Raw genomic sequence first — 13,308 nt, 5'->3', positions numbered from 1 at the left:
CTAATTTGTTTCAACAACACCATGTCGTCCCCTCTGAAGCCTCACTGGGTTCAACCCTCGCACCCCGATGTCCAGCAGGTCATCATAAGCACCGACGGCTTTCTCTCCAAGAGCCTGTCGCGCGTGGCACTGCCGCCCTTTGCCGTCTTCGCCAAGATGGCCTGGCCGCCGTGCACCGAGTCGGCCGAGCCGACCTATGCCACCGTGCAGTTTGCCAAGGACCGCCACCTGAACCTCAACAGCGATCTGCTGTACATCAACCATTCCTGCGATCCGTCTCTGGTTAGCACGCTCCTCTCCTAATGTGGACCGCACAGTGACCCAAAGCTAAAACTGCTGGTAGATCTTCAACACATCCACCTTTGAGATCCTCGTCGGCCCCAAGGGCCTCAAGCCTGGAGAAGAATTAACTGTAAACCCCCTCTCTTCCCACCCGATTTCTACCCTCTCCTAACCCTAGCAATGCAACAGTTCTTCTACCCGTCGACAGAATGGTACATGGCCCAGCCATTTGACTGCTTCTGCAAGACCAGCAGCTGCCGCGGCCGCATCGCTGGTGCCAAAGACATGACCGCCGAGCAGCTGCAAGGTTTGTATCTCAACGGCCACATCCACGCGCTGCTCGAGGAGCGCGACGCTGCGCTGGCCGGCACGAAACTACCGGCCAACCACCCGCCCGCTGTTAGTTGCCATGACACTGGCCCCGACGCAAACGGGACCGCCGCGCAGGTCAACGGCGTCGACGGCAGGCTGCGGCACGGCCCAACGTCGCGCGAGCTGAGCGGAGAGATGGGCGGTGATACAACGGCGGCTTAAAGAGAGAAAGGGTAGTTATATGATGACGAATCTCTATATTGAATAAACCCACCCTCACGAACAAAAGGAACAACTACGAGCATTACATGTGAAAACAAAAAAAAGAAAACAAAGAAGCTGGAAATTTACAGTGAACGATATCTAGTCCGTGGATGCAAAGTCGAGACCATCACATCGCCTTGGGGTTGTTTCACGGCTTGTCGCCCTTCTCGCTTGCCTTCTTAGGCGCCGTCTTCGTATCAATCTTGGTCTCGTCGGCCTTGCCACCCACACCAGCAATCTTGTCCTCGATAGTATCCCACCAACGCGTCCGACGACCCTCTTCAGTTCCCAGGCCCTGGACATACTTGCTCTCCTCAGTCTCCCACTGTTGTCGCTCAATAGTGCGGCGCGCAAGGAAGGCCCGCACAAACTTCCACGACTCAAGATCAGCCATATTCCAGGCTTCCAGAGCATTGCGAATCTTGATGTCTTGGGCGTCGCGTGAAGTGCCAATAACAAGCGCCTTTTGAAGAATCGTTGCTTCTTGTATAAGGTCGGCAGAGTCGGGTTTAGTCTGCTTGGAAGGAGTGTCGTCCTTGTTGTCCTGTGCCCCTTTCGTCTCACCTTCCTTTTTCTCTTCCGCCTTAATCTTGCTCTCATCTCTGGTATCATGAGCCAGGGGCGGCAGTGTCGGGACCTTGGGATTATGTAGAGTTGCTGACTTGGCCTGCGGAATGGCAAAGCCAAAATGCCAGTTCACATCCGCCGGCGCATCCTTCTCGGCACTTAGCCATAGTGAGCGTGTAGGTGCAAACTTGCCTGCTACTGCTTCCTTGAAGTGCATGATCATCGTGTTAGATGACGCCGGCTTTGCAAACAGCGTTTCCGTGATCTTTGTCAGCCATGGGTCACGCACTTTGAGCGTCTTCAAAATCCATTGTGTGTCCATATCGTTTCGGAGGTGCACCAACGAAATAAAGGTGAATGGATGTGGGACGGTGCCGATGGTGTAAATCGATGTGGAGTTGGCAAGTGATTCGGCCATTACAAGCTTCATTGGGGTTTTGTCCGAGCACGGCATGCAGCCGGGTAGATTCGGCGGACACGAGCCATCGGAAAGCGGCGACGGACTACAGGTGACAAGATCGTTGGCAATGGATACAGCATTCCTCACAATAAAGCTGGTATGCTCAGGCGCTGGTTTCAAGACCACAAGGCCCTTGCTGAAGATATTCTGCCACGTCTGGTGCAGATGGGCATTTATAAGTTGATTCAGCTTCTTCAGACCGTCGGCCTTGTTTTCGGCCATCGCCTTAGAGATAGGAGCGTACTTGTTCTTGATGACGGCAGCATCGTAGTAGGCGATAGCATTGGAAGCCTTGTCAGCCATGAAAGAATTACCAGGTACGGCACGGAAGACATCTTTAGCTTCGAGAAGCTGATCATTGTCGAGAGCTGCCTTAATGGTCTTGGTGAGCTTGGACTGTGGACCAACCAAGAGGCCCGAGCCTAGACCATCATACCGGGTCAATTTGGAATATTCACCGTTGCGCATGTAAACTAACAATGGATCCTCGGCATGGCCCATGGGCAGGAGTGCATAGTCAGCAAGGATGCCTCCGCCCATAGTATCCCAGGCCATCCATCGTATCAACTGAGTCTTGACTGCGGGATCCAAAGTCATGTGCTGCATCTGGCTGTACAGCGGGTGATTGGTAGCCTCAGCCGCGCTCAGAATCACAGGCAAAAAGCCCTTGGCCCACCAAGCACGACGCCATGTCAACAGCAAGGCGCTCTCAGCGTCCTTAGTGGCCGAGTCCTTCTTCTCGGTGGTATCATAGAAGCAATATATGGGCGATCTTGGCGTTAGCGGCGGCAGCAACGAGCGGTCCTCGTCGAGGGTCAGCGACGACGAAAAAGGGACAAGCCACTTCCAGTCTGACCACCACGAAGACTCGCCATCCGTGTCGTTCTTCTGGCGCGGCGGCGCGTGAACGGGGGCGCGGAACGGGTTCAGCACATTGGTAACGTCGTGGAACGGATTCGGCAGGGCGGGCAGCGTAAATTTGTGCTCGGCAGCCGGCTGGCCCTTGGCTTTGCTGTTCGGCTCGGCATTTTCGGAAACTTCTGGCGGATTGACGAATATAGAAAACAGTATGAAGAGTAGAAGCGCGCTGAGCAGCAGCGGCAACTGTTTGGTGCCCATGCGTGGCAGGGGTTGGCCCAAGAAGCCTAAGATACGAGGCATCGAGAAGGCGGAGACAGCAGAGCTAGAATTTCAATGGCGGCAGAGAAGCTGGGCGTTGTACCAGGCCGGAAACGCAAAGATACACCGCAGAATCAAGTTCCGTTGAAGCTGATGTTAAAGCTATTCTTAGGATCCTAAACTGGCAGCAGATTGTATCCAGTTTTGTAAATAATAAAGCTGAGCTTCACAGCTGCATGGCCACCCCCTGATCAATCCTTGACGCATTGGATTCGTCATCCTGGTTCAGCTGTAGCCGGGCTACAATGGCAGCTTGCCGTCTGGGGCCAGCTGTCGCCAGCTGTCATATGCCTGTCTTACAACGCCCAAGACAACGACAATTTTGTCAGCATCCATAGTGAGATTACCACATTACGATCACCAACGACTAAGTTATCTATGTTTCAGTAGTTATTAAAAGTATGTGAGGACACCTGTCAACAATCTGTAACACCATGCCCAACTAAATCTTCTCCCCCGGGAATCGTCGCTCAAACATTCCCAAGGCTTTGATGGGGAACACAAACTTGTAGTTAGGGTACGAGATGGTGCAGCTCTTGTTGAACACGCCTTCAATATTTTCCTGCAGCCACTCACCGTTAGGCTGCTGGCGGCGAACCAAAAACTGGACGCCCTTTTTGAGGACATCGACGTGCGGGTACCCTGCTTCCATGAGCGCGATAAGGGCCCAGGCTGTTTGGACTACCAGCGAGCCGTTCTCATGATCGTGCCATGTCATGGTCTCGGAGCTCTGTGAACAAGAAATTGCATGTTAGTAAACAAGGCGGAAGGGGATTAATAGTACGAATGGATAGAAGTGTGCCAGCCTACCTTGTAGCTCTCAGACCATCCGCCATCCTCCCGCTGCTTGGACAACAAAAACTCGCACGCTCGTCTCGAGTTGGCGCTTGTGGAGTATGTTTCACCCACATGCGCTAAACTCTCTGTAGCGAACATGGCCGCGTAAGTGAAGCAAATTCCCCAGCTGCCATACCAACTGCCGTCTGGCCGCTGGTCCTTCTTGATCCACTCCACAGCTCTTTTAACAAACTGTTTGACATCCGCAGACCGGTAGTCTGGATAGTACTTCTGGAACAAGGACAGTGCTGTGACACATGCAGTTGTACACTCGGGGTAGTCGTACTCGACCATGATGTTGCCAAACACCTCGGCTGCGTTGAGCCACTCCAGGCGCTTAGAGCCCCGTCGGTTTTCATAGGAACCACAGCCGCCGGATGAGTTCTGGTACACTAAAATAGTGTCGATGGCGTCTTTGATGCGCTGGTCGTCCAATGCTCGAGGGAAACCTTCGCAGTTTTGCAAAAGAAGCACCGACTTGATGCACTCCGAAACGCAGTCGCTCACAACATAACCCTGTACTTTGTTGCTGAATGGCCAGCCACCTTTCCGCTGTTGTCTGTAGTACTTTTCTTGGTCAGGGCAGTTTTCGCGGATTTGCTGCTTGTCCAAAAAGTCAAATGCTTTCAGGAGCATAGGCTTCCACCGCTCATCCTTTTCCAAGCCAGCTGCTACAATAGCCTGGATAGCAAACGCTGTATCCCAGCACTGCACACCATTCGTGCCGCCAACAAGCATACCTTCTTTGTTAACCCAGATAAAGTCTTCTAGGCGCTCTATGTGGCGACGCACAGTATATGAGCCTGGGCCGTCGCGGATGTAGCAGACGATAGTGTTCAGAGGCGCACTGACCGGAGCAAGGGCAGCGTAGTCCGTGTTCGCGTCTTCCACGTCCACCAGCTCACTGACCCATGCCTCAGCCCTGTCTCTAATCACGTTTGGCCGGAGATACGGATTCCATACATTGGCAACAAGCCAATTTACTGTGTTGAGCACCCAAGTCTTTGGATGGTAGTTATCTGTTTGGGAAATGCTGTTCCTGTGGCCAGTCCAGTTGATGGTTTCGTAGGGCTCAACGTACAACTCGTTTCTAAGACTGCGGATTAGATCCGTCTCCTCACACTGCCATCGACGCGAGTAGATAAATGACATGGGCAGGAAAACCTGGCGGATGTGGATCCACCACCTCCACGGTGAGATGGGGAGGCAATCAGGCAGTAGCCAGATCTCAGGAGGGACGGGGTTGACCAAGTCCCAACTTGCAAGATTCATTGTCGCAAGCCAAGACTTTGACCAATGCGGGCCGTGAGTGGCCCCTCCGAGCTTGTGTAGCGTAGAGCGGGCCCTCACCATCTCAGGGACATCAGGCTCAACGCCAAGCAAGCGCAAAGTAATATAGTTCATAGTAAGACCAAAGACTGATGATTCGCCCTCAATGTGAAGCCCCCAGCCACCATCCTTGGGGTTGATATGGGCAAAAAGATAATTGCGCATCTCAGTGGCGTATTCGTCTGAGATTTTGGTCTTGGTTACATACCAGCACATGACAATGCCGGGAAGGAGAAACATCGGGCCGCCATACTCGCAGCCCCAGTTTCCAGGTGGGAGCTGGAGCTTTTCGAAAAAGTCAAGCGCGTTTCGGACCGATGCGATAGGAGTTTGAGGTTTAGGAAGATCGGGAAGATTCTACATGGCCATAGTTAGTTACATGAGTCCACATAAAAGAGCACCAATCTCTGTACCCACCATAGGAATACCAAGATACCATCTATCGGCGTCAGACTGAGGCCATTCCTTTGCCGCTTCATCGTCGGCCAGATAGTGCCAAGTATGGCATCCATCGTCATCTTTCATACGCCAACGCGTGACATCGGTTTTTGTCGTGAGCTTGGGGCGTTTGGGCCAGGGCTGTTCTGCGATAGCTTGGGCTACGCGCTTTTTGCTAAGGGCGTTCATGTTTACTAGGCTGGCAGTGTCGAATAAAATCGGGAAGAATTGCCGATATCGCGAACAACAGGAGAAGGGAATTTTGGATGTGGCCTCAATCGATTGCCCCCGACGCACTTGAATAGAAGGCTTCAGGGGATCCAATAGAAGCTCAAGGATGTTACGTGTGAGGAGCTCTTAACATGTGAAATCGTGCGGTACCAAAATGCGCCACATGTGGCTGGCACTGTGGCTGTAAGAGACAAACGACCTGAACATACATAACTATGTACAAAGGAACCACAGAACATAAATGTGCAAGAGCAGAAGAACTTCTTTCTTTGCAAAAGTTGCGGATTTTCGGGCTCTATTTCTCTATTTCGACCCCAAATTTTCCTATCTAATATTTCGTTCCTAAAGTTTACCAAATTCTACGCCCACAACGCCAGCCTGCCAATGTCGCTCCAGTTCAATCCTGACGTACAAGTCATCGCCAGAATCGAGCATCTGATTCAACAAGTCGTGCTCAGTTCCTCCAAAAAGAATGATCCACTTGTTCTAAGCCTGTTGCGATCTCAAGCTAGCAAAGCCTCTAAAGTCTCATTCCCAAGCCCTAATTTGACTTCTTCCAAGGCATTGGGTAAGCCTACTGTTGATATCCTGGCTGTTGCTGCATTTGCTGACCAAGTAAAGCTCGTGTATTGTATATTCTTAAATGCGCCCACGTGGCTCTCACGTCCGACTCCGTTGTGACCAAGAGGTACATCGCCGTATTGGTACTCTATACGCGTCTTACCGATTAACAATTTAGCAGAAACATCTACTACGAGATGCCAACCCTGTTTACATCTCAGCAACAGGTAAACGACGTAATTATTCTCGTTTCTCGTACACTTCAAGTCAACAGTAATGATCTTGGTATAGTACGTCAGAAGTCCTTGTGATTAATAGACTCATTACTGACACATGTGCATTAGGTGGCAGCTGGTAAGGGTCTTGCAGCTGGCGCTTTGTCTATACACACAACTTCCGGTTCAACAATCGATTTCAGCCAGAACAAAAAGGTCAGCATAGCATCGACTCTTCATGAATTCTAGTGACAAGTCTGACGCTATCTAGGGTACCTTTGTTGTACAACCCTCTCTTATTCAAAGTGCCAATATCGACTCACTCAGATAGGTTCTGGTGATCGAGAAAGAGGTAAAGGAACATAAAGAATAAGGTGCTTTCCTTCGTATAGCTACACATGTTTAACAACTGCAGGCAACCTTCCGCTCACTTGTTTCAGACGGGTTTTGGGAAACGGCGTCCATTGCACCGGGGATTCTAGTCACTGTACGATGAACCTTCCTCCTTGGCACGTTATGAATCAACTAACATCATGAAGGGAAAGGGCTACCCCGATATGGCAACACGGTACTTCTTACGATGGCTGCACAGCGTACGGCCAGACCTCCCGATGCTAGCTGTAACAGATTTCGATCCTGACGGCGCCAAAATCTTCTCCTGCTACAAGCATGGCTCGGAATCATCGAGCCATGAGATTAATTCTACCATCCCAAGCCTAGAATGGCTAGGTGTCCGGTCGAGACATCTCCAAGCTGCAGTTCGTTTCGACCAACACAACAATCTACCTCCCAGCTCTCCAGCTCTCCAAGATCAGTTGCTACCCATGTCAATGCGAGACAGAGTATATGCTGCATATATGATGACTAGACTCGCACTCAAATTTGAGGCCAATACTCAAACACTAGAGCTTATGAGCCAGCTGCAAATCATGATGATGCTTGGTGTCAAGGCTGAGATGCAGATGTTCAATGAAAACGGCAACATTGCACAGTGGCTTGATCGGCAGCTGGTTGATTATTTCTGGGAAATAGATAGCTCAAGTTAGCTTTGGTCAAAGGCCGAGTTCATCGCGTGTCCCATGCACAAAAATACAAGTTTCCAGCTTCTTCAATCAGAAAAACATTGCCGCAGTAATGGCCAAAGTTTAGGATTGTTACACCAGACTGCCAAGGTGGATTCCCGTTATCAAGCCCAAACGGGTAAGACTTCGATTTTAGGCTTCTTGTTCCATATATTTAGTGCTTCTGATTGGTTAGCTGCGAAAGATATTTTTTTCATCAATGCCGCCCGCAAACGACATCCCCCACTATCGCGAAGACTGAGATTATCATAACAAAGATATATGTAAGCTGCCGTGGATTTCATCACAACCGGAACTGCCTTATCTTGTACTCTTTCTACATTGTCCGAAATACACTTCATCTTCCGTCTAACTGCATACGACATGGCCCCCACACTGAACGAGGAGGAGATTGATGATCTCCTCTACTTCTCTCGCGCTGGCGAGGATGCCGATCTAAACGAAGCCCTATCCAGCTTTGCAGACAGAGAAAAGTTGACCAAGGCTGAGATCTTACTCGCCGCCAAGGATGAGTCCAAGGCTACCTGCCTTCACATGGCCGTTGGGAACGGCCACTTGAGTAAGTTCCTAGCAAGTCAAGGAGAGTTCCAAGAGTTTCAACAGCTGACTTGTAATTTGCTGCATTTAGGCACTGTCAATATCCTGCTGCAGGTCTTTGACAGCCGGCCAGCTGAAGAAAAGAAGGGATATGTTGATGCGGCCAATGAGTTTGGTAACACGGGTCTGCACTGGGCCGCCATGGGAGGTCACCTAGAGGTTGTCAAGGTTCTGCTGGCAGCAGGTGCCGACCCTGTATTGATGAACCAGAATGAATACATGCCGCTAGACCTGGCCAACTTGCACGACAAGCCTAATGTCGTGCAGTTCTTCATGAAGGAGGCGGGCGACCTTGAGACGGGCAATGACGGTGGTCTGGAGGGAGCAACCAAGTCAGTCACGCTGGAGACGCTGGAAAAGGCCGAGGAGGCGAAGGCTGTGGCAGCGAAGGAGAGCGAGACGGAAGAGTCTTAGACCAGGGACCGGCGTCTTAACCGGGCAGGCGGAACAGGACCAGGAGAGTATGTCTTCATGTCTCAGGCAGACAGGGAAAAAGTGAACGAACGTGAACTGGCTTCAGACAGGTGCGACAAAACACAGGACGTCTACTGACGCGGCCCAGCGACATAGAATGAGACAAAAAATAAATAGAGAGATACTGACATCAACACGGGATCTTTGGCGCGACATACATATACGTGCACTGCTACGACATGCTTCACGGACGCAGTTGGGGGTTTCCACATGTAGAGAATGGTCTGGTGATCAACGGCCAAGACACCTAGTCGAGCTGCGTACTATAAATGCCGTGAAACAAGATTTCCGATCTGCTGGGGAGCAAAGAGTTGTGTAGGAAAGAAGGTCAGGAGTCTCTTTAATCTGGATAAACAGCCATGCCTTCGTCCTCATCCGCAGAAGTCTTACACCATGTTATCCTATATAGTCAACGACTGATGGATAAATATCCAGACGTGGGTCCTAAATGGCTACATCCTGCATCGGGCGAGACACACCAACTTGAGACAAACGGCGACCATAAATTCACTGCTACAAATATGCTTGTGTACCTGAAATAGCAATTTTTGACTGCTAGTCGCCGCTATAAACCCACCCCCGTTAACCGGTCCTTGGTCTCGGTGCCGTCGCTGCTCCCCCGTAAAATTTCTCTGGGACTACTGCTACTACTACTGCTACAGGCTTTCAGCACGTTGTCTCACGGGTGATCGACCCGGAGCTACGCTGCATTCTTGCAAGCCTCTGTGCGCTTCCCTTGCCTTTCTTGGGTACATTTTAGTATGCACGTATACTTTTGTTATTTTCTCGTCTACTTAATTTGTAAACCCGCATCCCTTTCTGTATGTCTCTCCATCCGTTCGTGGAGATAGGGAGAGCCGGGGACAAGGGAGAAAAAATAAAAAAACCCCGACAAAAATGTGGTCTGTACGTGACAGGAGTGCTGGTGCGTTACCCGACCGCGTTTTCAAGAGAGAGACATCAAGAGTTATGACAGGTTGACTTCCCTGTTTTTTTTCTGTGAGCACTTCGGGCTGGGCCTTGCCTTTGGAATGTTGGGTCAAGTCAGTCAGTTCAGCTGTGCTTGTTGGTACAGTTGTATTGGACGATGGGATGATACGGATACGGCCTGGAGTTGGGTGCAGATGGACAGGCGTACAGTGGAGCTTCAGGAAAGTTACTGGAGGAGTGACGCCTAGTCATACTGATTTCCAGGCGCAGCAGTGCAAAAGGGGAAGAAACGAAAAAAATCAGGCTATACAGCAAACACACGGTCTTGAGAAATTCGAAAAGGCCCATTTACTCGCATGTATATAGTACAGCACCGCCCCCGTCCTCTGATGCCTTATTCCCATTCGCCTGATGTCTCTGGACCCCCAACCCACAACAAAGCGGCCAAGCATTCTCAGCATGAGGAGCCGAGGTTCTTCATGCAGGTACAAGTATCTACTCAGACACAGCTAGGTACGCTATGCATACACAGAGACAAATGCTTCTACCCCTAAGATCTTTTTCTGCACGTACGCCGAGCATGAGGCGCGCCTGAAAGGGGGAAGCGGAAGGAAAAGAAGAGAGAGAGAGAAATTGGCAAGTCAGAGACAAACTGGTAGAATGGTAGTGTGGGGATTTTTGAGAGCTCGGTTTTTGTGTAGTGGATGTGGTCGGGTCAAAGCAGAGGAGGTCGAAGCTAGTGTTGCACAAAAGGCCTGGATGCTGATGTCGTTGGTGACACGACCCGGACGAGAAGTGCTTTACACAAGTACACATGTACATGTGTGCATGTGTTCGCGGTCTACGGAAGCACATGCGCGATTCTGCTGGCAGCCTTGTAACACGATCTTGCAAATGCTGCATAGTATCTACAAGTACTTGTCAAGTGCATACACACTGTGTATTGGACTTCTTGCAAAGCAATCAGGAGGCAGCCGTCTCTACTTGACATAACTATGCTACACCACTACCACAAATGCTTGAGCACCATCTTTTTGTCGCTTTCAGGAGCCCCTCCCCCCTCAAAGGGCAACGCAAACTGGGAATTGTGGGTGATCTTCAACGCCCTGTTGATATTAGTCTCTTATGGTTTTTTTTAGCTCCATATTCCCGCTTCCTCACTCAAGGGATGAGAAGACAAAGAGGGTGCAGGATACGATCAAGGTACAAAGTACATATGTGACGGCCCATCAAAACTCAGCAAGAAGAAGAAGAAGCAATGATCGAGATAATGTAGGTTCAGCTTCAACAGACAAAACCGAAAAGGAAAAAAAGGGACACTACAAAGGTAATTTCTTTTTGTCTTTCTCCCTCAATTAACCTTTGGTCTCTGTCTTGTGATCATCAAATCCTCGCTTCAGCCCCTGCTGACTGGTAGCATGTATGCACAATGGTGTAGTTAGTTATAGCTAGTTAGTTACTGGAACCGGAAAAACTGAAGCGAGCAGCGGCAAGTTTTCTCTCTTCCCGTCTGTACTGTTTCTAGTAGCAGTTCCCCTTCTTCCTGTATCGAAGTGAGAGGCAAAGCAGCCGGGAGACTGGGAGACTACTGTACCAGAGCTGAGGAAAAAGGTTGCCGCCACCACCGCTTTCACTTGAGCCTAGACGTCAGAGCCATGCCCAAACATGTGGTCTACATGCCACGGCCCACCTGGCCTGCACCAGCATGCGGTGCCTAGCTGTTCTTGTATACATTGTATGAAGGTGACCTCACTCTGTCATCATGATCTACTCGCTTCGCTCGTGCGTCTTGCCCCTCCTGAACAATGTATGCCCCTCTGTTGACTCTCCCTGCCGTCCTGCAGACTACCTGTCCTTGTAGTAAGTGTCTTTGGCGGCAGCAAGTCACGCGGAAGCCTGAACTACAGATATCGGCATGGATGATACACTTGTAAGCTTGTGTACGTATGTAGTTATAACTACACTGTTTAGTGAGCTGTACAAAGACCTACAGCACTCCTCAAAACAGGGTCCCGGTGATCACCTTGCCCTTGTCTACCAGCGCAAGAGACCAACACAAAGGCCGCCACGGTAACTTGCATAGACGCAATAGCGTGGGGGCAAGTTGACACAACTTGCAAAATAATGAAAATAAAATAAAAACATCCAATGAAGCCGCTCTGGGGAAGAAGAAAGAGGCGCGGGTTTGATCTCTGGTAGTATTGCTCTGAACATGCCTCATACGACCATGTATGTATGTATATATGTATGTACATGTGTGCATATGTACGTCGCAGATGGCCACATGGCCGAACACATCACATCAAACCATGCACACAAGCCAACTGTGTGGTATTTATAATTCTTTCCGGCGAACGAACCATCTCCATCCTGCATCTGTATGCACTCAATCGGCCACGTCAAAGGCGCCCCAGTGCAACATGGTGCAGAGACAAGATAAAACGCTCATCTGAAGCATCCACACAACCGCCAGGGCCGCTGCTGCTGTGTAACCGCACCATGAACAACGACGAAAAAATGAAGACACATACGAAGAGGGCATGCTTTTTTTGGGGGGCATTGTTGTGCTTCTCCTTGTTTCAATATTGACGGTTAGTGTGTCTTGATTTACCTCTTTTTTCTTTCTTTCTTTTGACCTGCTTCATTGTTCTCGCCCGCCCATTGTTTTCGATTTCTTAGCTACGGGATCTAAAAAAACTCCAGACACTTGCAACAATGAGCCGCTCTATATACGTAGCTACATGCTTTCACATCCAAGCCACAACTAGCGCAGCCGGAGCGGAGCCTCTCTCCCCTCTCCCCTTTGCCTCCTTTGCCCGTCTTGGCTAGCGCTGACAACAAAGGCATCTGTTGCTGTACCACAAAGACAAAATCTACATGTAATACTAGGACAAGTCAAATTTGGAGAGACAACCGGGATAAACAGCTCTCCCTCCGGGTGTCTTCCCCATATCATGCTTGCCCCTTTTGAGTGCCGCCATCCGCCGTGATCTACAATCCTGAGACTCAAATCATGCAGCAACTAGCACAACTGAACTGCGCGACCGTGTTTGAGTGTTCAAAAATAACGAGTCCCCTTCTGCCCTGTATTACGGGTGAATGCCTGCTAATTATTGCCCCCTGTTAGGGCCTTAAGACGCTGAAAGGCCGGCTTTTCTAGGGGCAAGCAGCTAACTGACAGCACAGGTTCAAACCCTCGTGCAGGCCTTGACACCGGCCAGCATCAAAGCATTCACATGCGAACTTCCAGGGGCATTCAGCAGCTTCAGCTCAAGCAGGGAGAAGCTCTTGCTTGTGATTTCTTTTTTTTGCTCCCACCACAGGAAACCAAGGGACGTGAAGCCATGAGTAACATTACCACATTCCTAACTCACCAGACATTTCTTTTTTTCTTTTTTGAGCTAACACAATCTTACCAACTTCACGTAGCAAGTCTCCCTCAAGGTCCAAACTGGAATCAAGAATATAAAAAATCAAATTTTCTAGGGAAACATCTAAAGCGAGCCCTGGACTTCTATGAAAAAACGATCACAAACAAAAAGAAAACAAA

The 13,308-nt window shown here is 50.0% G+C and overlaps 5 protein-coding genes across 5 annotated transcripts; 3 read left to right on the top strand and 2 right to left on the bottom strand.

Moving 5' to 3' along the window:
* Window positions 1-21: 21 nt before the first annotated feature.
* BROUX77_003094 (uncharacterized protein) lies at window positions 22-816 on the top strand (the record flags this gene model as incomplete). Its single annotated transcript, XM_073747707.1, has 3 exons — window positions 22-282; window positions 344-412; window positions 472-816. The coding sequence occupies 3 exons, from the start codon at window positions 22-24 to the stop codon at window positions 814-816; spliced, it is 675 nt and encodes a 224-aa protein (XP_073608176.1).
* A 190-nt stretch (window positions 817-1,006) lies between these two features.
* BROUX77_003093 (uncharacterized protein) lies at window positions 1,007-3,004 on the bottom strand (the record flags this gene model as incomplete). Its single annotated transcript, XM_073747706.1, has 1 exon — window positions 1,007-3,004. One exon carries the CDS (start codon window positions 3,002-3,004, stop codon window positions 1,007-1,009), a length of 1,998 nt encoding a protein of 665 aa, XP_073608175.1.
* Window positions 3,005-3,506: 502 nt separating this feature from the next.
* Window positions 3,507-5,857, bottom strand: BROUX77_003092 (uncharacterized protein; the record flags this gene model as incomplete). The annotated part of the gene is made up of 3 exons (XM_073747705.1): window positions 3,507-3,794; window positions 3,875-5,587; window positions 5,648-5,857. 3 exons carry the CDS (start codon window positions 5,855-5,857, stop codon window positions 3,507-3,509), a joined length of 2,211 nt encoding a protein of 736 aa, XP_073608174.1.
* A 426-nt stretch (window positions 5,858-6,283) lies between these two features.
* Window positions 6,284-7,721, top strand: BROUX77_003091 (uncharacterized protein; the record flags this gene model as incomplete). The annotated part of the gene is made up of 6 exons (XM_073747704.1): window positions 6,284-6,467; window positions 6,521-6,587; window positions 6,642-6,750; window positions 6,805-6,891; window positions 7,091-7,162; window positions 7,215-7,721. 6 exons carry the CDS (start codon window positions 6,284-6,286, stop codon window positions 7,719-7,721), a joined length of 1,026 nt encoding a protein of 341 aa, XP_073608173.1.
* Window positions 7,722-8,120: 399 nt separating this feature from the next.
* BROUX77_003090 (uncharacterized protein) lies at window positions 8,121-8,768 on the top strand (the record flags this gene model as incomplete). Its single annotated transcript, XM_073747703.1, has 2 exons — window positions 8,121-8,316; window positions 8,386-8,768. The coding sequence occupies 2 exons, from the start codon at window positions 8,121-8,123 to the stop codon at window positions 8,766-8,768; spliced, it is 579 nt and encodes a 192-aa protein (XP_073608172.1).
* Window positions 8,769-13,308: the final 4,540 nt, after the last annotated feature.

Source organism: Berkeleyomyces rouxiae, assembly GCF_048999995.1.
Source record: "Berkeleyomyces rouxiae strain 22BRR77 chromosome Unknown BrBRR77_ptg000002l, whole genome shotgun sequence".
NCBI lineage: Eukaryota > Fungi > Ascomycota > Sordariomycetes > Microascales > Ceratocystidaceae > Berkeleyomyces > Berkeleyomyces rouxiae.
This window is presented reverse-complemented; position numbering and strand designations above follow the sequence as displayed.